This window comes from Stegodyphus dumicola, chromosome 4 (genome assembly GCF_044657685.1).
Source record: "Stegodyphus dumicola isolate Sdum_Otavi_A_Nest chromosome 4, ASM4465768v1".
Classification (NCBI taxonomy): domain Eukaryota; kingdom Metazoa; phylum Arthropoda; class Arachnida; order Araneae; family Eresidae; genus Stegodyphus; species Stegodyphus dumicola.
In genome coordinates this window covers 155043898-155066717 of record NC_140771.1, presented here as the reverse complement: position 1 = coordinate 155066717, position 22820 = coordinate 155043898, and the positions used below count along the sequence as shown (strand labels likewise).

Genomic DNA, 22820 nt, shown 5'->3' with positions numbered 1-22820 from the left:
ATCAACTGGTAACTGGTTTACATGAGATAAAAAAAAATCATTTAAACTCCAAGAGCAGTTTGGCTCTTTTAAGCATTTTGCATGCTGCAATTGCATTGCAAGCATTCTGCAATGTATATCTTTTTTTCATAAAATTATAATATGAAAAAAATTAAGATACTTTCTGAGTATCTACATTCCCGCTGAATTCAATTGCCAATTTTAGAGAGCTTTCGTGAAATCATTGGTACTAAGTTTTCGCTAAGCTAATGTGCGAAAGGAGCAATCATTTTTAAAATGGCGGTGCTCTTAGAACTCCATACCAGAGCAATTAATCAATAAAATTTTAAAAGAAAAGTAGTGAAAATAAATTGTTATACTTTTTTTAAGAAATCATTCTTTTTTGTGCTGTTTTTCTTCCTATATGCACAGCAGTCTATTTTCATTTCAAAAAAAGTCAAAGAATTGTACAAACTCAGCATCCATGTGCACTATCTGTGCATACCAGATATGCTGTGTGCATACCTGGGCTGCCACATAAATATGTTTTGGTGGCCACATAATATTTTCGTGAGATACTGCTTTGCTTAATAAATTCTTTTTGGTGAAGCTGCAGATAATTAGAAAGTATATAAATTAATCTTTTCTGAAATCAGAGGTTGCATTTTTCTGGTTCCAGAGGACTTTGTTTTAAATTATTATAATCTACTTGTGATATGAGTTTAAAATATGTGATATGGGTGTGAAATCACAATAGATGTGCCAGTTTGCCCACAAATTTGAAAGACTGTAAGGATAGAAATATGTTCTGTGTATAATTGTATTTTTAAATTATATGTTCAAAGTAATAAATTTCATATATCTTCTTATTAGTATGACCCATCTGGAGTCAAAGTTGATACTATCCAAGACAGGCAGTCTCCATTTGATGATGATTTTGCTGTATTGGAGGTAATTGATTTTAGAAAAAATTAAATGTCTTAATTTATAATTGTGAATTTTATGGCTTTCTTATGTGTGTTCAAAATTATATTTTAGTAATTATTATTTCTTAGAACTTTCCTAGAACAGAGCTTGAATATGATATTCCTCAATTTTAATGGCACTTGACATACTGCAATCTTGAGTATTATATACATATTGCTTAAAACTTGATTGGTGATTGGATGTCATAGGTATTCACCGAACTTTCTTTAAATTGCGCGGTAGCCTGCAATAGTCAATAATCAAAATATATTCATAAATTTGATACTTCGGTCATGGTGAATTGTCCATTTGCACAAAATGGCAAAATTTATATAGACTGGTAGTAATCTATAGTTAGTTGGTAAAGAGTGGTGAGATATATTGTCGTTCTGGATGGTAGAATTCCTAGGTCCAGCTATGGTCCCAAACTGCTTTGTATTTTCATTTCTTCATGTATAGGTAAAGGGCTCAAAAATTGAATTATTTTTAACGCAAAAAAGCATTTTCTTTCCAGAACTAAATCTTTCTTTCTAGCCGCCATAATTGTTTGTCACGTATAAAAGTATCATTCTGGAATTTAAGAGGCATTAAATGAAACTATGTAGTACTTGTTCAGTTGGAGAAGCTGTTATTAAACTATTGAAGGATACTAACTCTTGTAGTTCTTGTTCAGTTGCAGAAGCTGTTTTTAAACTGTTGAAGGATATTCAGTTGAGTTAGAAATAATTTATTTATAAATAGAAGAGTAATTTCAAGTATCTCAAATTTGGCCTGAAAAAAATTTCAAAACTTTTATCTTAAGTGAATATGATTTCAATGTGGACACTGTGCATCTTTCTTGTTTTCCAGCTGTGAAAACTTTAATAGTCTTTTCTGAATATTGTAAATGTTCCCAGGGATAATCCTATATGTTGGTATAGTTTAGAGCAGTGGTCCTAAACCTTTTGACTAATGCGTCCATCTAAACAAAAATTGAAAACCTTTAGTACCATCACTACATTTTTCAATGATTATTTTACAATTTCTCAATAGGAATATCAATTTAAATTCTTAACAAATACGTATAAAAGTAAAAAAGTAAAAAAGCAAATTTAAATACTAAAAAAAGGAAAAAAAGCCAAAATAATTGTAAAATATGCAAACATGTAAAAGATTTAATTCTCGAATTAATCTACAATATCATTTAAATTCAGAAGCATAAGCAAATCAAGTGCAAAATCTATCCATGAAAATAAATCTACTAATTTAATAAATTAAAATTAAATTAAACAATTTTTTTAAAAAATGCATATGTGAATGATCGTAGAGTAGGCAGGAGACAGACTTATCAAGGGGAAGTTGCCTCCAAACCTAACTCTCCAATCATTCAATTCGTGTTTCGTCATTCATGCAGGCAAGGGTAAAAGTCAAAACCAAAAGTAATTCCAATAAAGTGGTACCTTTAGAAATTAACATTTAAGAATTAAAGTTCAAAAAGGAAAATACTAATTAAGTCTTTTGAGAAGCAAGCAAGTAAAGTCAAGAATTAAACTTTTTCTTAAAAAATTAAATTTTTTAAAAATTAATTTTTTATAAAATAATAAAAAAATCTAGAAACCAATGTATTTTAGAAATCCTTGTCTACAGAAACTTCCCCTACACAAATATGCATATCAATAAAAAGAAACTATAAAAGAACTATACATAATCCATATAAACCAGTAAGAAATAAAAAACAAAAAGAACTAATTCACAATTTTTAAAATAAATATATATTTAAAAATATAATTTCATATTTAGAAAATACTAAGATACTACATAAAAAAATTTAAAAAAAAATACTTAAACCAAGTAAATAGTAAGTTTTAATTCTAACTTACCTACTATATGAGTGTTGGGGTCTGCAAAAGTGTTGTGAAAGAGAAGTTTTTGTTTTTTATTTCTTATTGGCTTATATTGATTATGTATAGTTCTTTTATAGTTTCTTTTTATTGATATGCATATTCGTGTAGGGGAAGTTTCTGTAGACAAGAATTTCTAAAATACATTGGTTTCTAGATTTTTTTTATTATTTTATAAAATATTTAATTTTTTAAGAAAAAGTTTAATTCTTGACTTTACTTGCTTGTTTCTCAAAAGACTTAATTAGTATTTTCCTTTTTGAACTTTAATTCTTAAATGTTAATTTCTGAGGGTACCACTTTATTGGAATTACTTTTGGTTTTGACTTTTACCCTTGCCTGCATGAATGACGAAACACGAATTGAATGATTGGAGAGTTAGGTTTGGAGGCAACTTCCCCTTGATAAGTCTGTCTCCTGCCTACTCTACGATCATTCACATATGCATTTTTTAAAAAAATTGTTTAATTTAATTTTAATTTATTAAATTAGTAGATTTATTTTCATGGATAGATTTTGCACTTGATTTGCTTATGCTTCTGAATTTAAATGATATTTTCATTCCCTGCAGCAATGGCGCAAAGAATATATAATTAAATATGTATTTAAATTTAATTTTTTTAATTAAACTCAATTTATTCTTATGAAACAATATATATATATATGTATATGTAAAATCTAAAAAATACGATTGCTTTGCTCTACACGAAAGGTAACCTCTAATTAACTTTCTGTAATTTCAGGATCATTCCCTCAGATCAGTACTTTCGAGAACATTCTGGCATGTTATGTAATTCAGGGTTCATACAGTCCTTAAGTTTTTTGGTCCTTAAAAGTCCTTAATTTCGGCCAAAATATGCCGAAGGTCCTCAATCATCTGAAATTTCTATCATATTTTCACGACTGCTATTTTGAATGTGAATTATCATTTTGAGGGAATATTTTTGATGATTCATTGACAAATATGATTATCTTTTGAATGGGTTATAATTTGTTCCTATTTTTAATATAATATAAAGGGTGGGTTACTGGAGTTTCTGAGCAAGGATTCAAAAGCATTTCAAAATTATTTAATTTTTTTTTTTTTCAAATGAAGAGCTCTTAAACAACTTTCTATTTTTGGGGATGTGAATTCTTTTATTAAATGGCTCTAAATTTGCCGACTTCATTTCGGCGATTTTATGATCAGTTTCTATAGAAAATTTTTAATTCGGAGATCTGGGGATTTTTCAAAGATTTTTTTTAAAACATTATAACAAAAACACTTTTATAAACATTATAAATTTAATTAAAATAATTGTAATATATTGAAATTATATTTAAGGAATAACATTAAAATAAAACTATTTTATTTATTTATTTATTTATTTTGCTGTCATATTATAAATTGACATTACTTTCCATTTTGGCGACTTATTATACAGCATTTTGAATTTGAAAAATAAACAAGGTAATAAATGCTATAAAGCACAGTTTATAAGACAATTCATAGCAAAAACAAAATAGCTGTATAATTAATTAAAAATTTCTTCCTTTTAATTTTTCATGGTAATAATGTTTCCCATGTAATTGTCTCAGAATATTCAGAATTGTCAGAATATGCATCAATTTTCTCTATAAAATTAATTTTACACTTTTTCCACTGATTTTTTTTTTTTTTTTTCCCAAAATATTTCTTGCCTTTTTTTCTGTTCCAGAATTGGTAGGGCTAATTTTTCTTTAGGATTTTAAACATTGCAACTTGGAAAGTTTAGAAGGATTTGAAGGCACGATTTATAGATCCACAATTCTAGAACATTCCAGAAAAATTTATTCATTGTATTAACACATAATGGATGTATTTTACGAAAAGTTTGTGATGAATTTCTTACATTTTGGAGAATTTTTGGAAGAACATTAAAAACATAATGTTTAAATGTTGTACTTCTGATAGTAGAAGTCTTTTTCTTCCCTTTATGTTTATCTTCCCTTTATTTTCTCAACTTTTTACTAGATACAAGTATGAAAAATATCAAAAATGTTTCTAATCTTTTCACATGGGCAGGCATTTCTAAAAAATAATTTTTCTATTAATAAGGAAATTGAAAACTGACAATTTAAAAGATTCACCTTATATGTCTCAATGGATCATACACAGGGCTGGTGCTAGGCATTTCCCATCTGATGCAATCTCTGTGGATCCTAAATTCTTCCTCCTAGTGCCTTCGTAAATTATGCTGTCTTGTGCACTCCTTAATTCTGCTCCCAGTGCCTGCCCTAAATTCTAAACGTTTTGTCATTTCTGCTCGGTGTGTCACTAAATTCCAAAAATTTTGCCTCATCGGCTCTGAAACCAGCCCTTAATTTATATCATTTCATATTTATTCTGAATATTCAGCTTTTTCTTTACATTCTAATGCATTTGTTTATTTAGAATAGCAGAAATCTTTAATTAATTCTGAATATTCTAAAAAGGAAACATATTAAAGAAAAAAACTGAATACATAAAGAGGCAAAAAATTATTCTTCAAAGGTCTGTACAGTTATTGTTATGCAAATTAATCAGTTATTTATAATTTTAGCCTTTACTATAACTTTACCTTTCCTCACCATAATGCAAATCAGATAGTTTTTAAATTCAGGTTTTTGGATAGCAAGACGGAGTGTTTTTGCCTTCTACTTGGATGTTGACTTAGTTCTTGCCAACTCTGATAATTTTTAATTATTCATCTTAGCGTTATTGCTGCTAACATTTGAATTTGTTATGATGGTAGAGTTACGAACACAGCTTAGATTAAAATTAAATAGTGTAGTCTTCGGCTAGTTATTAATCCATATTTTTAGTTTGAATTTGACTGTTCCTGTTTAATTTCATCACCACAAGCTGTAGTTGATTTTGTCAACATACGAACAACGCTGTGTGTTCTAAGTTCTTTTTAAATAAGAGGTTCATTTAAACCTCTATGTGACTTTAAGACATTGTGATAATTTGCTTCATGTCTATAAGAGGTTTTGGACTACTTAACCAGATCAAGTAAAACCTCATTAGGTACACTGTTAAGAGATTGGCAAGTTAAGTGCTAAAGCACGCAGAAATAGTGGAAACATTGGTTTGTGTATTGAAACAGATTTCTAATTGTTAGAAAAGATGTTTAAAGAGAAGAAAATTGATATAAATTAAGCCAAAATGTCTGGGAAGGCTTCAAATTAAAAAGATGTATAAATATTTTGTTGTGTGTTGGTTAGCTTTAAATGCGTAATTATCATAATACTGTTTAAGAATCAATATTATAAATTCGTGCATTTTAAACTGTGAAATGTTATTAGATTGTGATTTTAATAGTGCTTTTTTAACGAATGTTTTTAAAAAATAAATAAATAAAAAATCTGAAAGGTAAAAAAAAAAAAATCTGATAACCTGATTTTAAATTACATCCAAAGGGGCATTTTATTAACTTTTTGTGTGTTACTGTTATTTATTAAATATCATGTTCTTCGCACTTAAACCATAAAATTCAGTTCAACAACAATATCACAAAATAATTTTTAAATGAGCATATCTTTAGAGTGTCCAATACACAAATCCGCACGATGGAGAAAAGGTCTCCCCCTCCCCCGTAGAGTGTTGTCATTGCTCGCTTTGAAATCGTTGAGTTTGTTAATCAAAAATTCATTAAAGTTTTACAAAATATGAAATAGGTAATTAAACAAATTCCAAATTTGGGCTTCCAGATGCCCATATTCAGGTGAAAACGTACATTATTCAAAATTAGATAGCCCTAGGTACCATTGTTTTATCACAATGCAAGAAACGTGCATACATTTATAAAGATTCTTTATTATTTAATTTCTTAAATTTAATACAAGGTGAAGTATTTGGTGGCAACAATTTGAAAAGTGAATTGGACATTTATAGTGAACCAATGCAAAATGCCAAAACGAAAATAATAGTCCTTCAGGGCAAATTTTCCCTTTCAACTAATAAAATTTAAGGTACTTTTCCGTTTTGCCGGCGCAAGCGATAATGTCGCCAATAATGGTACAACTGATGCCAAACAGAATATTCTCGCTGGTAACCTTTTACGCATCATTTACAAAACAAGTCGCAGCTTTTTCTTATCAGACTGGTTGTTTCTTACAATACTGGCATATAGAATACATAGAATTTTTATCAGATAGTTCAGTTTATGTCTAAGGCCATTTTCGGTAATTAAGTCGATTGGGATGCAATGACAGCGCTTATCCGAAGCCGAAAATATAGGAAAGGTAAAGTCAAGGGTTAAATTCATCCATTCTAATGAGAATGCATTAGCGAAGTAAAGCACTGCAGTTTTACATAATTTCTGAGTAAGCTATTCGTACGAATTGAAATATTTCTTGCATTTAAACTTGTGTTCCAAATTAAGATTTAACTTGAAATGAATGTAGATAATTACTGAGAGCATTAGATTTTTGTAGTAGTTTACGTGAGATGAGATCGCTTGGGGTCACGTGATATGAACCGGCGAATCAGGATGTTGAACCATGAAAGCATAGTAAATTCTTTTTACAAATTTAATGTCTTTTTACAAATTTATTGTCTTTATTTATTGGCTTTTTATAAAACTTTAAGCGATATTAAAATGTTTATGCCTTCTTTTTTTAAAAGAATTCTTAGAACTAATATTTTTTTAATATTTTTTATGTGTATACTGTATGTTGTCGCCAATAAAGTCTGCTTGGCGAGATTTGCGCCGGCGAAACGGAAAAGTACCAAATTTAATAGTGGTCATGTAAATCTATAGTGGCTAAGAGTGTATAACTAATTTAATTATTTGTAACTAACTGCTCATCTTTAAAAGTTATCTGCATATTAAAGCAAGTTATTGCCTTTCATTAATCCTTACACAGCACACATGTAAAGTTACAAAGTAGTGTACAGCACACATGTATCATGAGACACAGCACACATGTAAAAGGTTAATGTAAAACTTGTTCTTTTCATCTAGTGACACTTGTCACCTCTGGTGCATTAGTGGCTTATTGTAACCTTAAAATATAACTGGATTACAATCCCAGGAAATCTACATGAAGTTATGACACTAACTGCATCAGACAAGCGGAGCACAACTAACTTTCAAAACTTGCCAACAATGCTTCCGTCAGACTTTCAGGTTTTATTTACTAAACCTGTAGACTAAGTACCTTGCAAAATGAGACATAACAGAAAAAATCAACATAAAGCCAACTGTTAGTAAAATAAATGTAAACAAAATGTCCCAATCTTCTTTCAAATATGTTCAACTGTTATATGTGTAAAAATATTTAATGCTACTTAAAAAGTTTTATAAAGTGGATTTTATTCTCAGAATTGTTTTATAGTTATGTTTATTAAATTATGTTTATGGAAGAAAATCCTTGTTCACACTAATAGTTTGTGCAACAAATTAACATTTTGTCTTTATAATCCTAAATTTAGCTTATTTAACTTTCCAAAAAGATGCTAAACACTCTAACCACAATTCACTAAGTAAACATTTTTGCAATCCAAATTTTGAATCCGTTTGAATTTCTGATAAAAATTCAGGAAGATGATTTAAAATTTGCCTCTGGATGCCCACCTTACTTCAGAATATAACAAAAGAGTTTCATGTTCACTGCCCATCTCTTGGCATAAAATCTTAAATATTCTTGAATTTAAAGCTCGGCTTTTAATAAAATTAACAGTCTTCACAGCTTGATTTAAAATGATTTTGCGTTTTTGGAGATTGTTTTGGCTGCTAAACCTTCATGATGAGTGAAGCAATGAGTAAATTTAATTTCAGGTTCGACTTTCTTGATTTGAAAAATAACACTGGAATGTTTTCCTGTTGAGGCTCGAGCTCCATCACTTCGGTCAGCAATGCACTTATTAGAAGGAATTTCATTCTTAGATATAAAATTCTCAATTACTATTAAATTAATTAAAAATTTCATTTACAGTTGCTCTATCAGGAAGAGATTTACATTCACCTGACGTGACAAAACCTTTCACTACTTGTTTGCTATTTTCAAACTCTGATAATTTCCTCTTAAAATATTCTTCAGATTTATCCTTTAAATTGGAATGCTTAGATTAACACTAGAATTACGGAAGGGGTCATTTTGACACCTAGCGGACTTTTATCTCTGACAGCTCTTCTTTTTTTTTTCGCAAATATCTTAATCTTTTCTCGACTTTTCCTAAATCATTGTGTTTTATGAAATAGTAAAGATTTCAAGAAAATTGTATTTTTATTTTAGCCCTAACAAATGACTATACTTAGAAATATGGTAGGTCTCATTTTGACTCCTTTGAGAGAAAAGAAATGTGAATACATTCCATTGTATAATCTGAACACTGTTACTTTTGTAAACTATTTTTATTTGCACCTGCCAAAAAAAATTCAAGCAAAGGAAAAGAATATGTTGGGTCTGCGTAGTTTCACATCTGCCAGTCACGTGATTTGAAATATGTGCAATACTTTTCTTTGTGGAAAGAAAACAGAGAAAAGAGATTATTACGAGCTGAACGTTGAGCTGAATGTAGATTTTTCGTAGATGTTTTGTTTATTATTCATAACAAGTTTTAATGGAAAATTTTATTCTATTTACATGAATTTAGTATAATGACATACTAATGGCATGTAGAAAAGGACTAACGCATGAAGAAATCGTGAAACTGATGCAAGAACTATCTGATGCCGATTCCGGTTCTGAAATCGAAAATAATTCTACAGATAAAGATGAAACACCTTGTGATTCTGAAATTATTATATAGAGAGTAATCAGGCAATATCGTCTTCTAGCTGAAGTGAAACTACAAATGGATTTGTTTCAACGAGTTCAAATTCTGCCGTACCTAAGAATGCCAAAGCGGGAACTAGTAGACGCTCAAAAGGGAACATGAAATTCAAGGTAATTTAGACTAACACTTGTAAAGAAATTGCTAGTGATGGAACTATATGGAAAGTAGAAAATACTTCAAATACTTCTGGTTAACCCTTGCAAATATCTTGCGAGAAAAAGGAAGGACCGACATCCTATGCTAGACGTCACATTTGTTCTGGTAAAGCTCTTAATGCATGGAAGTTAATAATAAATGAAAACATTTTACGTGTCATGAAGGAGTGTACTGATGCTGAAGGTAAGCGTAAACTTCATAATCACTCTTTCACTATTTTATTAGCAGAACTGGAAGCATTCATAGCGTTGTTGTACGTAAAGGGGGCATTAGCCGCCAAGGACTTACCAATTCTTAGTTTGTGGTCCAAGACTTGGGGACCATGTCATGAAACTATGAGTAGAGATAGGTTTCTGGAAATTATGAAATTTCTTCGTTTTGATAATAAACTAACAAGGTCTCCACGTTTGCAGTGTGATAAATTTGCACTAATATCCAAAGTATGGAATACTTTTATAGGAAACTGTAAGCTTTGCTACAAACCCAAATGAAAACATTACGATTGATGAACAGTTATTCCCTACAAAAACAAGATGCCGTTTTTTGCAGTATATGCCTAACAAGCCCGATAAATTCGGAATAAAATTTTGGCTAGCAGTAGACATTAAGACAAAATACTTATTAAAAGGATTTCCATATTTAGGAAAAGATAAAATGAAACAAATGATCAAAGTTTAGGAGAGAACATAGTAAATCGTTGATCCTTACAAAAATACTGGCCGAAATATAACTACAGACAGTTTCTTTACGTCAGTAAAACTTGCAAAATTCCTAAAATCAAAAGGATTGAGTCATGTTGAAACAGTAAATCGCGCAAAAAGAGAAATTCCCTCTAGTTTCAAAAATGTAAGAAACGAACTTTTTTCTTCAGTTGTGATGAAACACGGCTATATAACTCTTACATCAAAGTAAAAGGAACAAAAACGTAATTTTGTTAAGTGCACTCCATTCATCAGTTGAATTAAAATCTAATGAAAAGAAGGTTCCTGATTTAATACAGTTTTACAATTCTACAAAATTTGGGGTAGATGTTTTGGATCAAACAAGAAAGTACTCCGTGAAAGCACCATCACGCTGTTGGCCAGTACATGTATTCTACAATATTTTGGACTTAGCGGGCATAAATGCGTGTATTCTGTGAAAGGAAGTTACAAAAGAAAATATCAGCAGAAGGGATTTTCTATTGCGTTTGGCAGAAGAATTAAGAGAAGAATATATATCTAGTAAAAACAAATTTGTTCTCTCTTCAAGTGGCTTTGTGGATAGACAAGATTCAATAGAATAATAAAAAAAGGGGGGGGAAGAAATGTCAAGTAAAGAAGTGCAAAGGTAACAAAACTTCTAATATTTGCGACAACTGTAATAAATATGTATGCAGATATTGTACACAAAAAATCAGAAAGATAAGCATGTGTGCTAATTACTGCGCTGACTAACATATCTGTAAATAAAATATTTCTATATATTTCTATTTCTATGTACTCTTTATAGCAAAAAGTTTGTTTTAAAATACTTTAATATTTGGATTAAAACCCCCATTTTTGCGAAAAATTTGCGTAAATATTTATACATTTTTTTTCTGTGTTTCTGAAATGTAAGCTATAGAAAATGGGAAAAAAAAAAAAAATTACGTTTTCCAATGGAAATATTTAAATGCTTGTTCATTATTTGACTACATATCTTTAAAGTCTCTATATTCTTTAAAATAAACTGTAGTTGCCATAATTTGTGTTATTTTAATTTCTTTTTCACAAATATAATGTATCATATAGAGAAATATGCAGATATCTTATCAAGGGGTCAAAATGACACTTGCCGTAATTCTAGGTATACGAAGACCACCGTAATTCTAGTATTAAAGATGTCTGTTAAGAAACGATGGCATCATACTTTGATTGGGTAATAGTTAATTGCAAATAACACATTGAGGTTGAGGTTCCATTTCATCTCCATTCCAAATAAATTTTGAATAACTTCCATTACTTTTTTAATCAATTTTCTTTTCTTTTTAATATTCTTAGTGCTAGTAGATTAATTATCCTGGATCCATCAGCGGTGAATCCTCATTTTTCTGCTTAGTCATGCCTAGCCGTTTTTCCAGTTTGAAAAATTTAGGTTTGTTTTATTATTTTTTCACAAATATTTAAATACACAATATATTACGAGTTCTTCAAAAATAAACACTCTCAAATCACGTAGAAAAGTAAGGAATATGAAGCAAAAAATACCAGCTGTTAAATACAGCAAATCGATGTCAAATAATGATGCAATTGAAAATTGTGCAATATGAGTCCAGAAATGGTGGTGACAAAAAGTGTAGACATGTTAATGAATCAAACAACTGTAAAAGAATTAATGATATACTGTTATCTTTTTATAGAAACTTATTTTTATTTTCTTTGCATACCACCTCTTTCTTATTTAAACACAACATCCATTTCTATTACTCCTTTTAAAAGCATCATTTATGACAAATTTTATTATGTTATTATTATGTCTATGGCTAAAAGAATATTTGTGAAAATAAAAACGTTCTATTTTGCTAAAGTCTGTAAGTGGCTATTGACCTTGAACAAAGCTCATATCGCATAAATTTATGAGTGTTAGAGAAAAAACTTATCAATAGGATGTTCGGATATTTAATTTTTGCAATTAATAGTTAAAAATACTTTTTTTTTTTTTTTTTTTTTGCATACCACCTATTTTCCTTTGCGTACCATTGGTTGAGAATCATTGGTCTAGAGCTTAAATGGAATTCATTCACTCGGAGAAGGAAATATAGAACTTACAATTGGTATACCTTCTTCTGCCAAAAGGTCTTCAACATTAATTTCACTTAACATTTGCATATCATCGCACAACCATTTTATCAGCAATTCTATTTAAATATGCATCTTTAGTTCATGGTTGCCACTTAGTCATGTAATAATTATGTAAGATTGCCTTTTATCTTGTTAATTGAACAACAGTGTTACAGTGTTCAATGTAATTTCTTGGAATAGATTATGATATAATTTAGATCTACTCAAACAGATTTAATTATGTATTTAATGTACTGACTAATGCTAAAATGCTAAAGCACAAAAGTAATCAGATAAATCCATGGTCATATTAAGGGAAATACAGTCAAAAGTCGTTAATCCGGACTCGTCGGGACTTCGGCGATTCCGGATTATAGATCATCAGTTTAAATCTGGTAAGATGGCATGCAGAAATTACAAAATTAAAAATATGAAACCGTAATTTATGAAATAAAGAACAATTATGATCTAAAGGGTATCAAAATTTACAAAAAGAAAAAGCTTAATATTTATTTGTTTACTTTATTAAACATTTTCTTCAATGTAAGTTGCTTCGTTTCATGTGATAATACTTTCTCTTTAATTCTATTAAACAGACATAATTTCTTGTTTAATTACAAAGTTCCGCTGTCCAAGTCCTATAATTGCTGTGTTGAGAATACCGACTAATTTGTCAATCGAAATGTTTTCGTTTTCAATAACCTCTGGGTCACTTTCTTCACTATCGGAAGCGAATTATAATGACGAGGAACTTGATTTAAATCATATCAAAGACGGAGTATATCGAGATGAAATACTACACTTAGTACGGAATTGTAAACCAAATAAAATAAAAACATCTGCTCTGAAGATAAGGATAGTGCTGACACAGGACTAAAGAGAATGGCTAGCTCATAGAGCGTTTCCCCCTGAAACAGGCAGTGAGGAGTGATGACGTAGCAATGATGGCACTGAGCGCGGAGATGCAATTGACAACATAGAAATTAGCGTTTTAAATTTGAAGAATAAGCGTTTAAAATGAGCTGTGTGTGAAAGATAGCTATAATTTGGAAAAGACAATGTTACTGCAGTATGCATTTTACACTGAACATTAAAAAATTTAATAGTACTTACTCAATTTTAAAATAATAGATAAAATGCGCTACTCTTAGCATAAAGTTCCTTTTTTTATTTGCAGGGATTTTTTTTTTTTTTTTTCTTTAAATGCCTGTTTGTTTCTAATCATTTCTTTATCTGCATGTTAACTAAGAGAACTGTACTACTGCAATCTAAGTTTGAGTTTCAGCCTAATTGTAAATTTTACATTAGCATATTTTTCTCCCGATTCATTATAACAACATATATTTTTTTAAAATAATTTTGTAACTTAGGCTTACATCAATATTTCATTTAAATAAATACATGTAAGATTGTTATCTTAATTTAGACAAAACAATTTTATTCATATTACCTAAAATAGTTATTTAATTTTTCAAAAGTGGGGGTTAAGGGGGCAGGTCTTCTTATGCCAATTACTTTAATATTATACTTTATAAATATTTTATCTAGAATGTTAAGCTAGCACAAAATCGAATCAATAATAACAGAGGATACAATAAAAATAACTGTAACAATAACTTAACAGAATTAGTTCTCATTTGAAATATGCTTTACGCTATTAACTTCTAAAATGCAATCTAGAAATATTTCAAATCAAAACATATTATATATACTTACTTTTTGTCTCTCGTTTCCCTTGACCATTAAATAATTTGGTTTTAGTTTGTGACACAATTTAATTCTCTTTAATAATATAAACATTTAAAACAGTTCCATCTTCTAAAACAAATCCTTTATGTAAAAAGTGGTTTCTCAGTAATTTGAGCCCACCAGAGGCCGAGCAGTAAAGTCGCTGAACACTGGTAGTTCGGTCCGAGGTTCGAATCACGCGAACGGGCTGGCTGCATGGGCGTTTTCGTGGTTTTCCCCATGTGTAACGTGTATACGAGCCAGTTTCCCTTAGAAAGTTCTCGACGAAGTCATCCCTCCCCTTAGGCAGATAGCCCTAGTGTGCTTTGTCATAATTAAATACACCAACACTCAGTAATTTGAGGCAGTGCGCTAAATCTGCAAAAACCCATATTTTTTTCGTTTGGAATACTGGATTTGGAAAATGAGAACTATTAATTGAAATCTGTAACTCTTTCCACAAAGTAGTAGATCCTCTTCAATCAGACACTACTGCTTTCACTTCTACTCTAGATGATTGAATATGTCTTATGAGTGAAAAAAGAAGTTCTTTCTTCATTGGAGTGTTAAAATAAAAAAATATTGGTTGTTTCCACTGCAAAATGAGACCTCTGATTAAAACAAACTGCACTTTTTGAAAAGGACCGATTTTGGTCCAGTTTAGAGTCATAGCAGAGTTTAGAATCTATGTGCATTTCGTCGAAACTGAGAACGCATATTTTTTCTACAGAATTCAAATATTGGCATCTTTCCTTCATTACAGCAAGAACATCACTCTGAATTCCTGGACTACATGAAAATTTAGCGCACCATCTCTTTAATGTGCTAGTGCTAGGTAAAGGAATTCCCATTTTTTCTTTCCAAAAATCGTAGCTTTTAGATGACAGAGCTCTTATGACAATGCAACGTGAAATATCTTCACTAGTCCACCAGATTTTTTCCTTCTTTTCTAGCAATGCGTTAATCTGCGTCTTTGTAAAAATATGCTTTAGACGTTTTTCCAAATTCTCCGATCTGTTCTGTTTTTTCCTAAATTTCGCTGTTTGGGATTTTAATTTCTGAATTTCCGATACAAATTTCTTTCTAAATGTCGTCCACCTTCTTTGTCGCTGAGCAAACATTCTAAAATCTTTCTTTTCTCTATTTTTCAATATTTTATTACAATTTTCTAAGGATATTATTTTGTTCTTCAAATTATCAATACATTCTTGTTTATCTTTACACTTAAGGCACTCAGGGATATTGCCACATAGGGCATTGTCACTTGTGAGTTTTATTTCAAAATCATTCACATTTGATTTATTATTGTCAGCTTCAATTTCGTTCTCGGCCTCAAAATAAATTTTCTTTGGGCTTAATTCATGTAGTCTTTCAAAAGCACTCTGCATTAGTTTTTTCAAATGTCTCCGATTTCTTGGTGTTATTTTGTTTACTGCACACGATAAATTTACTTTCGGCACAGCTTTGCATTTCAACAGTTTCTTTTGCGGCAATGTAAGCAAGCGATTTCTCATGTCATCTTCATAATCACTGCACATAAAATGTTCGCTGCAAATTCTTGCTTTTTTCACATTAATAGAATCCTGTCTTCGACATTTATGTATCCATTCTTTCATCAAAAGCAAATTGTCCTTGGGGAAAGCATGAAATACAATATCTCTTCCTTTCGTATTTCTATAAGTGTTACGGCACGTTGCTACAGCACAAGAAGCCATATTTCATAAAGGATACTTTAAATATAGAATTTAAAAGGAAAACTGACTAAAACTATATATACACAAATTATTTTTAAATATTTGCATTATTAGAAAACAAATATGTATGAATAAAATTAATTTGGGATATGCGATCTCCAGAAAATCGTCTCCCAACTGAATGAAACTACAGTTTTAAAGGCGCGAAATCAGAGCAGGTGCAACAAAGATACGTCAGATTACTTCCGGTTCCCCCCCTCTATGAGACTCGAGTCGGCGAGGAGTCGAACAAAGGAACGACCTAGCCCTTCTATTTATTCCTGGTGCTGACAGATCAACTTCCGATCCGCAGCGTGAAATTGATAAACAGATTTCGGATTTCAAAACATACTTTCGCTTTGTAGATACAAATTACATATTAGTAAATATATATCGGAAATTCTATTTGACATAATCTTTCTAATCTATCATAATCTAATAATGACGTTTCTGCCCCCCCCCCTGCCGCAGAGCAGCGTGAAATTGATAAACAGATTTCGGATTTCAAAATATACTTTCGCTTTGTAGTAAATATATATCGGAATTTCTATTTGACATAATCGAAAGTTCAAGCTTACTTTTATAAAATTGCTCTAACAGTCTGCAAAAAATAATAAGCCGGATCCAATTCGAAGATTAAGGAACAACGCAATCTGCAACATTAACTGAATTAGGTAACTTTAGCTTAGCGTATAACTCCGTTACACATTAAACGCGCATGCGCACAAACATATTCGCAGCTGTAAGGGTCTTATGCGCTCTCGTAAACGCCTGTGCGCATGCGTAAACGCGACGCATGCGCAGAAAGTTTGTAGCTTTGAGGTCCGGATTATAGATCATTCCGGATTATGGGTGTCCGAATTAACGACTTTTGACTGTATATTCTTGTTGAAGAATTAACTGGCACATGTGGTTAAATTTAACTTAAAAATGAGATAAAATATACAGGTTGACATGCTGAGAACAGGTTTCAACATAGAGTAAAATAGGACCTTTCGCAGATGACCTGTCAGATAAAGCTGAAGGATGATTTGATCAGATTCATCTTCTTTTATTGCTTTCTGCAAAGTTGCTGTACTCAGAATCAGCATCCAGATGTATGGATGATAAAAGAGAAGGTCTCTGTTGCAACATGGTTTTGTAGTGATTTCAAGGGCTTCTGTAATTTTGAGACTGCACAATTTTGTGCTGAGATTTGACAATGATTTTTGCCTTGTCCCATTCAGTTGGATAGGAATGGTATATACACCTGAAATATCTGTTATGATGATATCCAATTTATATGATGTTAATAATTTGCATATGAATGGTAGTGGGGTAATGCCAAGCTTATAACCAAATCTTTTGAACATGGAACTGATTATTCCATGTATCAATTCCATTTTAGAAAACTCTATTCTAGTTTTAGAAATTAAACCCTAGTTGAAAGTGATAGTGGTAAAGTGTTATGCACAATTTCTAGGAGTTAATTTTCTGCAGATCATATTATTATTCAATAGTATGCAAGAAATTATAAAAAAGAAAAATAAGCAGTTGCCACAAAAGGTCATAATCTTTTGGCTGATATCGCAGTATGTACTAAATGAATGAAATGTTCTTAATGCATAAAAGGTATTGATAGTCCTTCATAATATGAAGCACAGCTTTTATTTACTAGATGGTAAATCATATATCTGGCATCACATTCTTCATTCTAAAATATATTTGCACTTGCCAGAACCATGGAGTATAAAGAAGGAGGTGAAATTGCGTAGTAAAAAAATGGTTTCATAAATGTTTCAATCAGTAGATGCAATGCAGGTTCCTTTTTGGCCATCCCAAATGTAAATATTTACATGCGTTACGAGGAAGTAGTGAAGGGTGAGAGGAAGAAATGTTTGTGTCTTTTTGTGATATGGAGAACAATTGATTATGTATATTGCTGTATGTAACTATTTTTACAGATTTTTAGGTTTCATGGGATAATATTCCATTAATACATTTTCTATTCTTTTTTACTAATGATTATATTTTATAATTTAAAGTTTCGTGACTGAAGAGCTGTAGTTCTTTTTATGAGTAATGTAATTTCAACTCGAAATCCTTTTCCAGTTTTTTCCCTTGCAAAAGATTCACATTACTAATAATAATGTTAAATGTGGTTATGTTAAATTCAATTTTGTCTGTCTCTCATTTTATAAAAGGCTTATATCCTAACATAGATTGACCAAAAGTTTTATAAAATTTATAAACTATGCAAAATTTTAGTAAATGCTGTATGGCATAATTTTAATATTATGGCATAATTTTAATAAATGCTGTAAATGACATAAGTACAAAATTTGACTTTTGTACTTATGTCATTTACAGCATTTATTAGTACAAAATTTGACTTTTGTACTTATGTCAATAAATTTCTTTTCTAAATGTATCAGTTTCATACACCCACTAGCAGCCAAGTGGTAAACATAAACGCTCACTAGCGGCTGAATGGCAAAGTTGTGGAATACTTGTAGTTCAGTCCAGGGCTTGAATCTCAGTGATTGGGCTGGCTGCATGGTCATTTTCATGGTTTTTCCCATGTGTAACGTGTACATGAATTTCCCTTATAAAGTCATCCACAAAAGTATCCCTCCCCTTAGGCAGATAGCCCTCGAGTGCTTTGCTGTAATCAAATAAACCAAAACCAAAATCTAGAAACATAATTTTCTATCATTTCCCAAAAGCATTCTGTCTGCTACAGGAATTGTTAGCATGTGGATGTACTAATGGCAGATAAATACTACAGTCAAAAGTCTTTAATCCGGACTCGTCGGGACTTTGGCGATTCCGGATTATCGATTTTTCCGTATTATAGATCATCAGTTTAAATCTGGTAAGATCGCATGCAGAAATCATAAAATTAAAAATATGAAACCGTAATTTAGAAAATAATGAGCAATTATGATCTAAAGGGTATCAAAATTTACAAAAAAAGAAGCTTAATATTTATTTGTTTACTTTATTAAACATTTCTTTCAACGCGCGCATGCGTAAAGCATACATTAGGCATAGTCGAAATTAGAAAATTGCAACCAGAAAACTATTTGATTTGTATTCGTGATATTTATAATGAGGAGGAATTTGATTTAAATCATATCAAAGACCGAGTAGATCGAGATGAAATACAACATTTAGTAAGGAATTATAAGCGAAATAAAATAAAAACATCTGCCCTGAAGGTAAGGATAGTGCTGACAGATCAACTTCCAATTCATTGCGCGCCGCTGCGTTCTCCCTCCCGCCGAAGAGCAGCGTGAAATTGATAAACAGATTTAGGGATGGTTAGAGAAACAAAGGATATGACTTTATCCATTTTTTTGCAGCAATTCCACCTTTTTGTTTGATGGACATCGAAACATGCTTTCGCTTTGTAGATCCTTTGGGAGCTCCAGCATCGGAAATTCTATTTGACATAATCGAAAGTTCAAGCTTACTTTTATAAAATTGCTCTAACAGTGTGCAAAAAATAATAACCCGGATCCAATTCAAAGATTAAGGAAGAACGCAATCTGTAACATTAACTGAAATAGATAATTAGATAGTTTTAGCTTATACCGTCCGTTATATATTAAACACGCATGCGTAAACATATTATGCGAAACCGTAAAGGTCTTATACGCAGGCGTGAACGCCTATGCGCATGCGTCAACGCGACACATGAGCAGAAAGTTTGTAGCTTTGAGGTCCGGATTATAGATCATTCCAGATTATGAGTGTCCAAATTAACGACTTTTGACTGTATTTGATTAATAGCAAATGTAAACAAATGCAGGCATTTCACCAGTTGATGTGAACTAATAATTAATAAGAAATATTCAACATTTTCATGTTTTTACTTTGAAGTTGAAGGTAGTTTTAAGACTATGAGTACAGACCATAGTTAGGAAATTTGAAGACAAGAAAGCTTTTCTTATCACCAGCATTTAAAAGAAAGAAAGCGGGGGAAACCCCACCCTGTTGAGGTACTTCAGAATTCTTGAGTCATAATTCCTTTCACAACATAAAAGTCCGGAAATCTTAAGAGATTGTTTTAATAATCCATAGTTTAATCTGTGTTTAAACCTCTGAGTGTCATGACCATCTTTATCCAGTGATGAGATTTTTTTTTTTTTTTCTTGCTATATATTAGTCTTTAATTTAAGTTAGTTTCCTTTCTTACTTTCTTTAATAATATAAATGTCATCTTAATGAATGTAAGTTTATAAAAATAGAGACTAAAATAAATAATCATACAAATTTAGCTAATAAATGCTGTTTAAATATTTTTATGAAGATTCAGTTTAGAAAAGGATGAGTAACAATACCTATTATGGAATTTGGATTATACTTTTTTTTTCTAAATTTTAGCTTCTACTTTTGGCAAAATTCCTTCTGAATTTAGCGACTTTTTAGTTACTTTTGCAGGTGTATCAAGTGACATTTGAAAGTGAGAGATGGCATGCATGGATATGTCCTTTTGAATTACAAACATTTGCTATTGTGGTCGTTAATAATACAATTTTTCTCCATCTCAAAAAGCATCTTGATGGATTTTTATGGGAACCATCTGCATTCTTGTTTATAATTGCATCACTGGAAGTTTCCGTTTTTGTTTTTGTTTTGTTTAACTGTTGATTGATGGCGCCATTGCTGAGCAAGTGATGATTATTATGTTTACAACAATTAAAAATTGGTGCCATAACACTGTCAGTTTATTTATATTGCTTTGTGTTTGCTGGTTTATTCTTGCTTTTCGTGAAGTTCCGTTTCATTGATATGGAAATGTGAAGCTTTCTGTACAAGAGGGTAAGATTTTTGTACTTTTCATGTAATTTTTCAATGTGAAAAAAATATGTGTAGTTTTCTGATTATAATTGCATAAACGTATTCCTTTTTTTTAAAAAAATTAATATAAGTGGTCTGCCAAATGTAAAATTATATATGTAGTGGTCTGTGAAGCTCTAAGGGTTCACGCCCACTGTCTTAGTCTGGTTAGAGGAATCATTTCTGTATTTGAACTGTAAAGATACTAAATGCAAATTAAAGATCCTTCTTGTAAGGACTTCTGCTGTTTTTTGAAGAAAAGAAGCAATTGTTGGAAATTTAATTGTAAAAGATGTGACATTAAAAAAAAATATCACTACTTCTATTTGTGATTCCTGTTGAAAGGTATTGTAAGAGCAGAAGTTTCATTAAGGTTTAAGTAAGAAATCTGATCAGTTTAAAAAGGTGGTTGCATTTTGCGTCTGGTTTGAATAACAACTTAACAATAATTGTACTTAAGCAAAATGTAAAGTTTGTCTGTTTGCCATGAATCTGCCATCTCTTTATTTTATAAATATATAGGATTTTATGTTAGTTAACTAGTTATTATAATTTGAAATTTATTATGACTTCTTCTTTCAGTAGTCCTCACCAGAATTCAAATTAGTTGTTGAGTATTTTTAAGTTATAGGTTTGAATGTTTAGTGTTAGAGCTTCTGACAGTCTCACTTGCAATGACGTACTATCTCGAGCTCTGCCAAAGCTTCAGCCATTTAACTATGCCATTCAATTAACCTGATGCAGCTTAAGTAGATTATCTTTGCATATTGTCTCAGATTACTTTACTTGACTTTTAACGTATTTTATTCTAAATACCTCCAAGTAGCAGAATTATATATTCTCTAACACAAGTGGTGCCTTCTGCTAATTTGAGGAGTTAAATAAAGATTGTTTTGACTTTGTAAGACTGTTGTCTTAATTCAGACTAGAGTAATAACTCGCTTATCAGTCTAGTTTTTAGAAGGACATTAACTTAAACTTTTAGAGATAGTGGAACCTTACAAATCTGGTCTCCTGATTAAAACTTTAACTATCATACTGATATTTATATGATCATGATTATTCATTTTTTAAGATTTATCATCTGAAATTTTGTATTTAAAGCAAGCTTTTTCCATCAAAGGACTTATTGCAAAATTAATGAAGCAATTGAAACTGTTAATAAGGGTGTGTTGCAAGGACCATTAAGATTTTGGAACTTCTGTTTGGATGTACCTGCAATCTAATATAACTATTTCCTTTTTATCTTTTTTTGTGAATCATATGACATTCCCAAGCACCATGTTATATTGTATAATTCCCTACATGTTTCTCTCTAGAGTGTATATTGAACCGTAACTAGTTCTTTAGTATGATTCCCACTGAAATATCATATTTATGTTATTGTTGTATGTTTAGAATTTAAAAATTTGAGTGCTTACATGTAGTTTTTCTGTATTTGAAGGGTTTCATTCTTGGTGCTGATCCACCCGAAGCATGTTCCAAAATTGCTGAACCTACCTTTCTTGCAAATTTTACCGTTTCTAAATTTGTTCTTATAAATGGCACAGAAATGTGTGAATTCACTACTAAGGTATTTATATTTTGTTCTTATTGTAGCATTTTATTATATAAGTATTAACGTAATATTTTCATCTTCTTATGAATGACAATATATATAGTACAGCCTTTATTATCCACTCTCAATCAATATAGGCTGGGTCTTTCATATTTAAAAAAAAATTACTAATTCGAATAAAGTTGTTTATTCAGTGTATTCAGTGCATTCATTACATTTTTTTACTTTAAACTGAATACAAATTTAATTCCAAATACCAATTATTTTATTTCAACATTAAATTATATTTTCCAGCAAAATGAAGAGTGAAAATGCACAAAGCTTATAATTTTTTAAAAGTAAGCAACCATTTACTAATTTCTGTTTGACTAGCAAGCCCATTTCTTCATAGCAGTAATTCAAAGTTGCATG

The 22820-nt window shown here is 30.6% G+C and overlaps 1 protein-coding gene across 1 annotated transcript in view; it reads left to right on the top strand.

Moving 5' to 3' along the window:
* Nucleotides 1–22820, top strand: part of LOC118188523 (E3 ubiquitin-protein ligase RNF167-like) — a 74961-nt gene that overhangs the window by 12377 nt on the left and 39764 nt on the right. Inside the window, exons 3-4 of the mRNA XM_035358966.2 lie at nt 853–930; nt 22296–22424. Of these exons, the coding sequence (XP_035214857.2) occupies nt 853–930; nt 22296–22424 (207 nt within the window). The remainder of the gene's footprint in view (nt 1–852; nt 931–22295; nt 22425–22820) is intronic.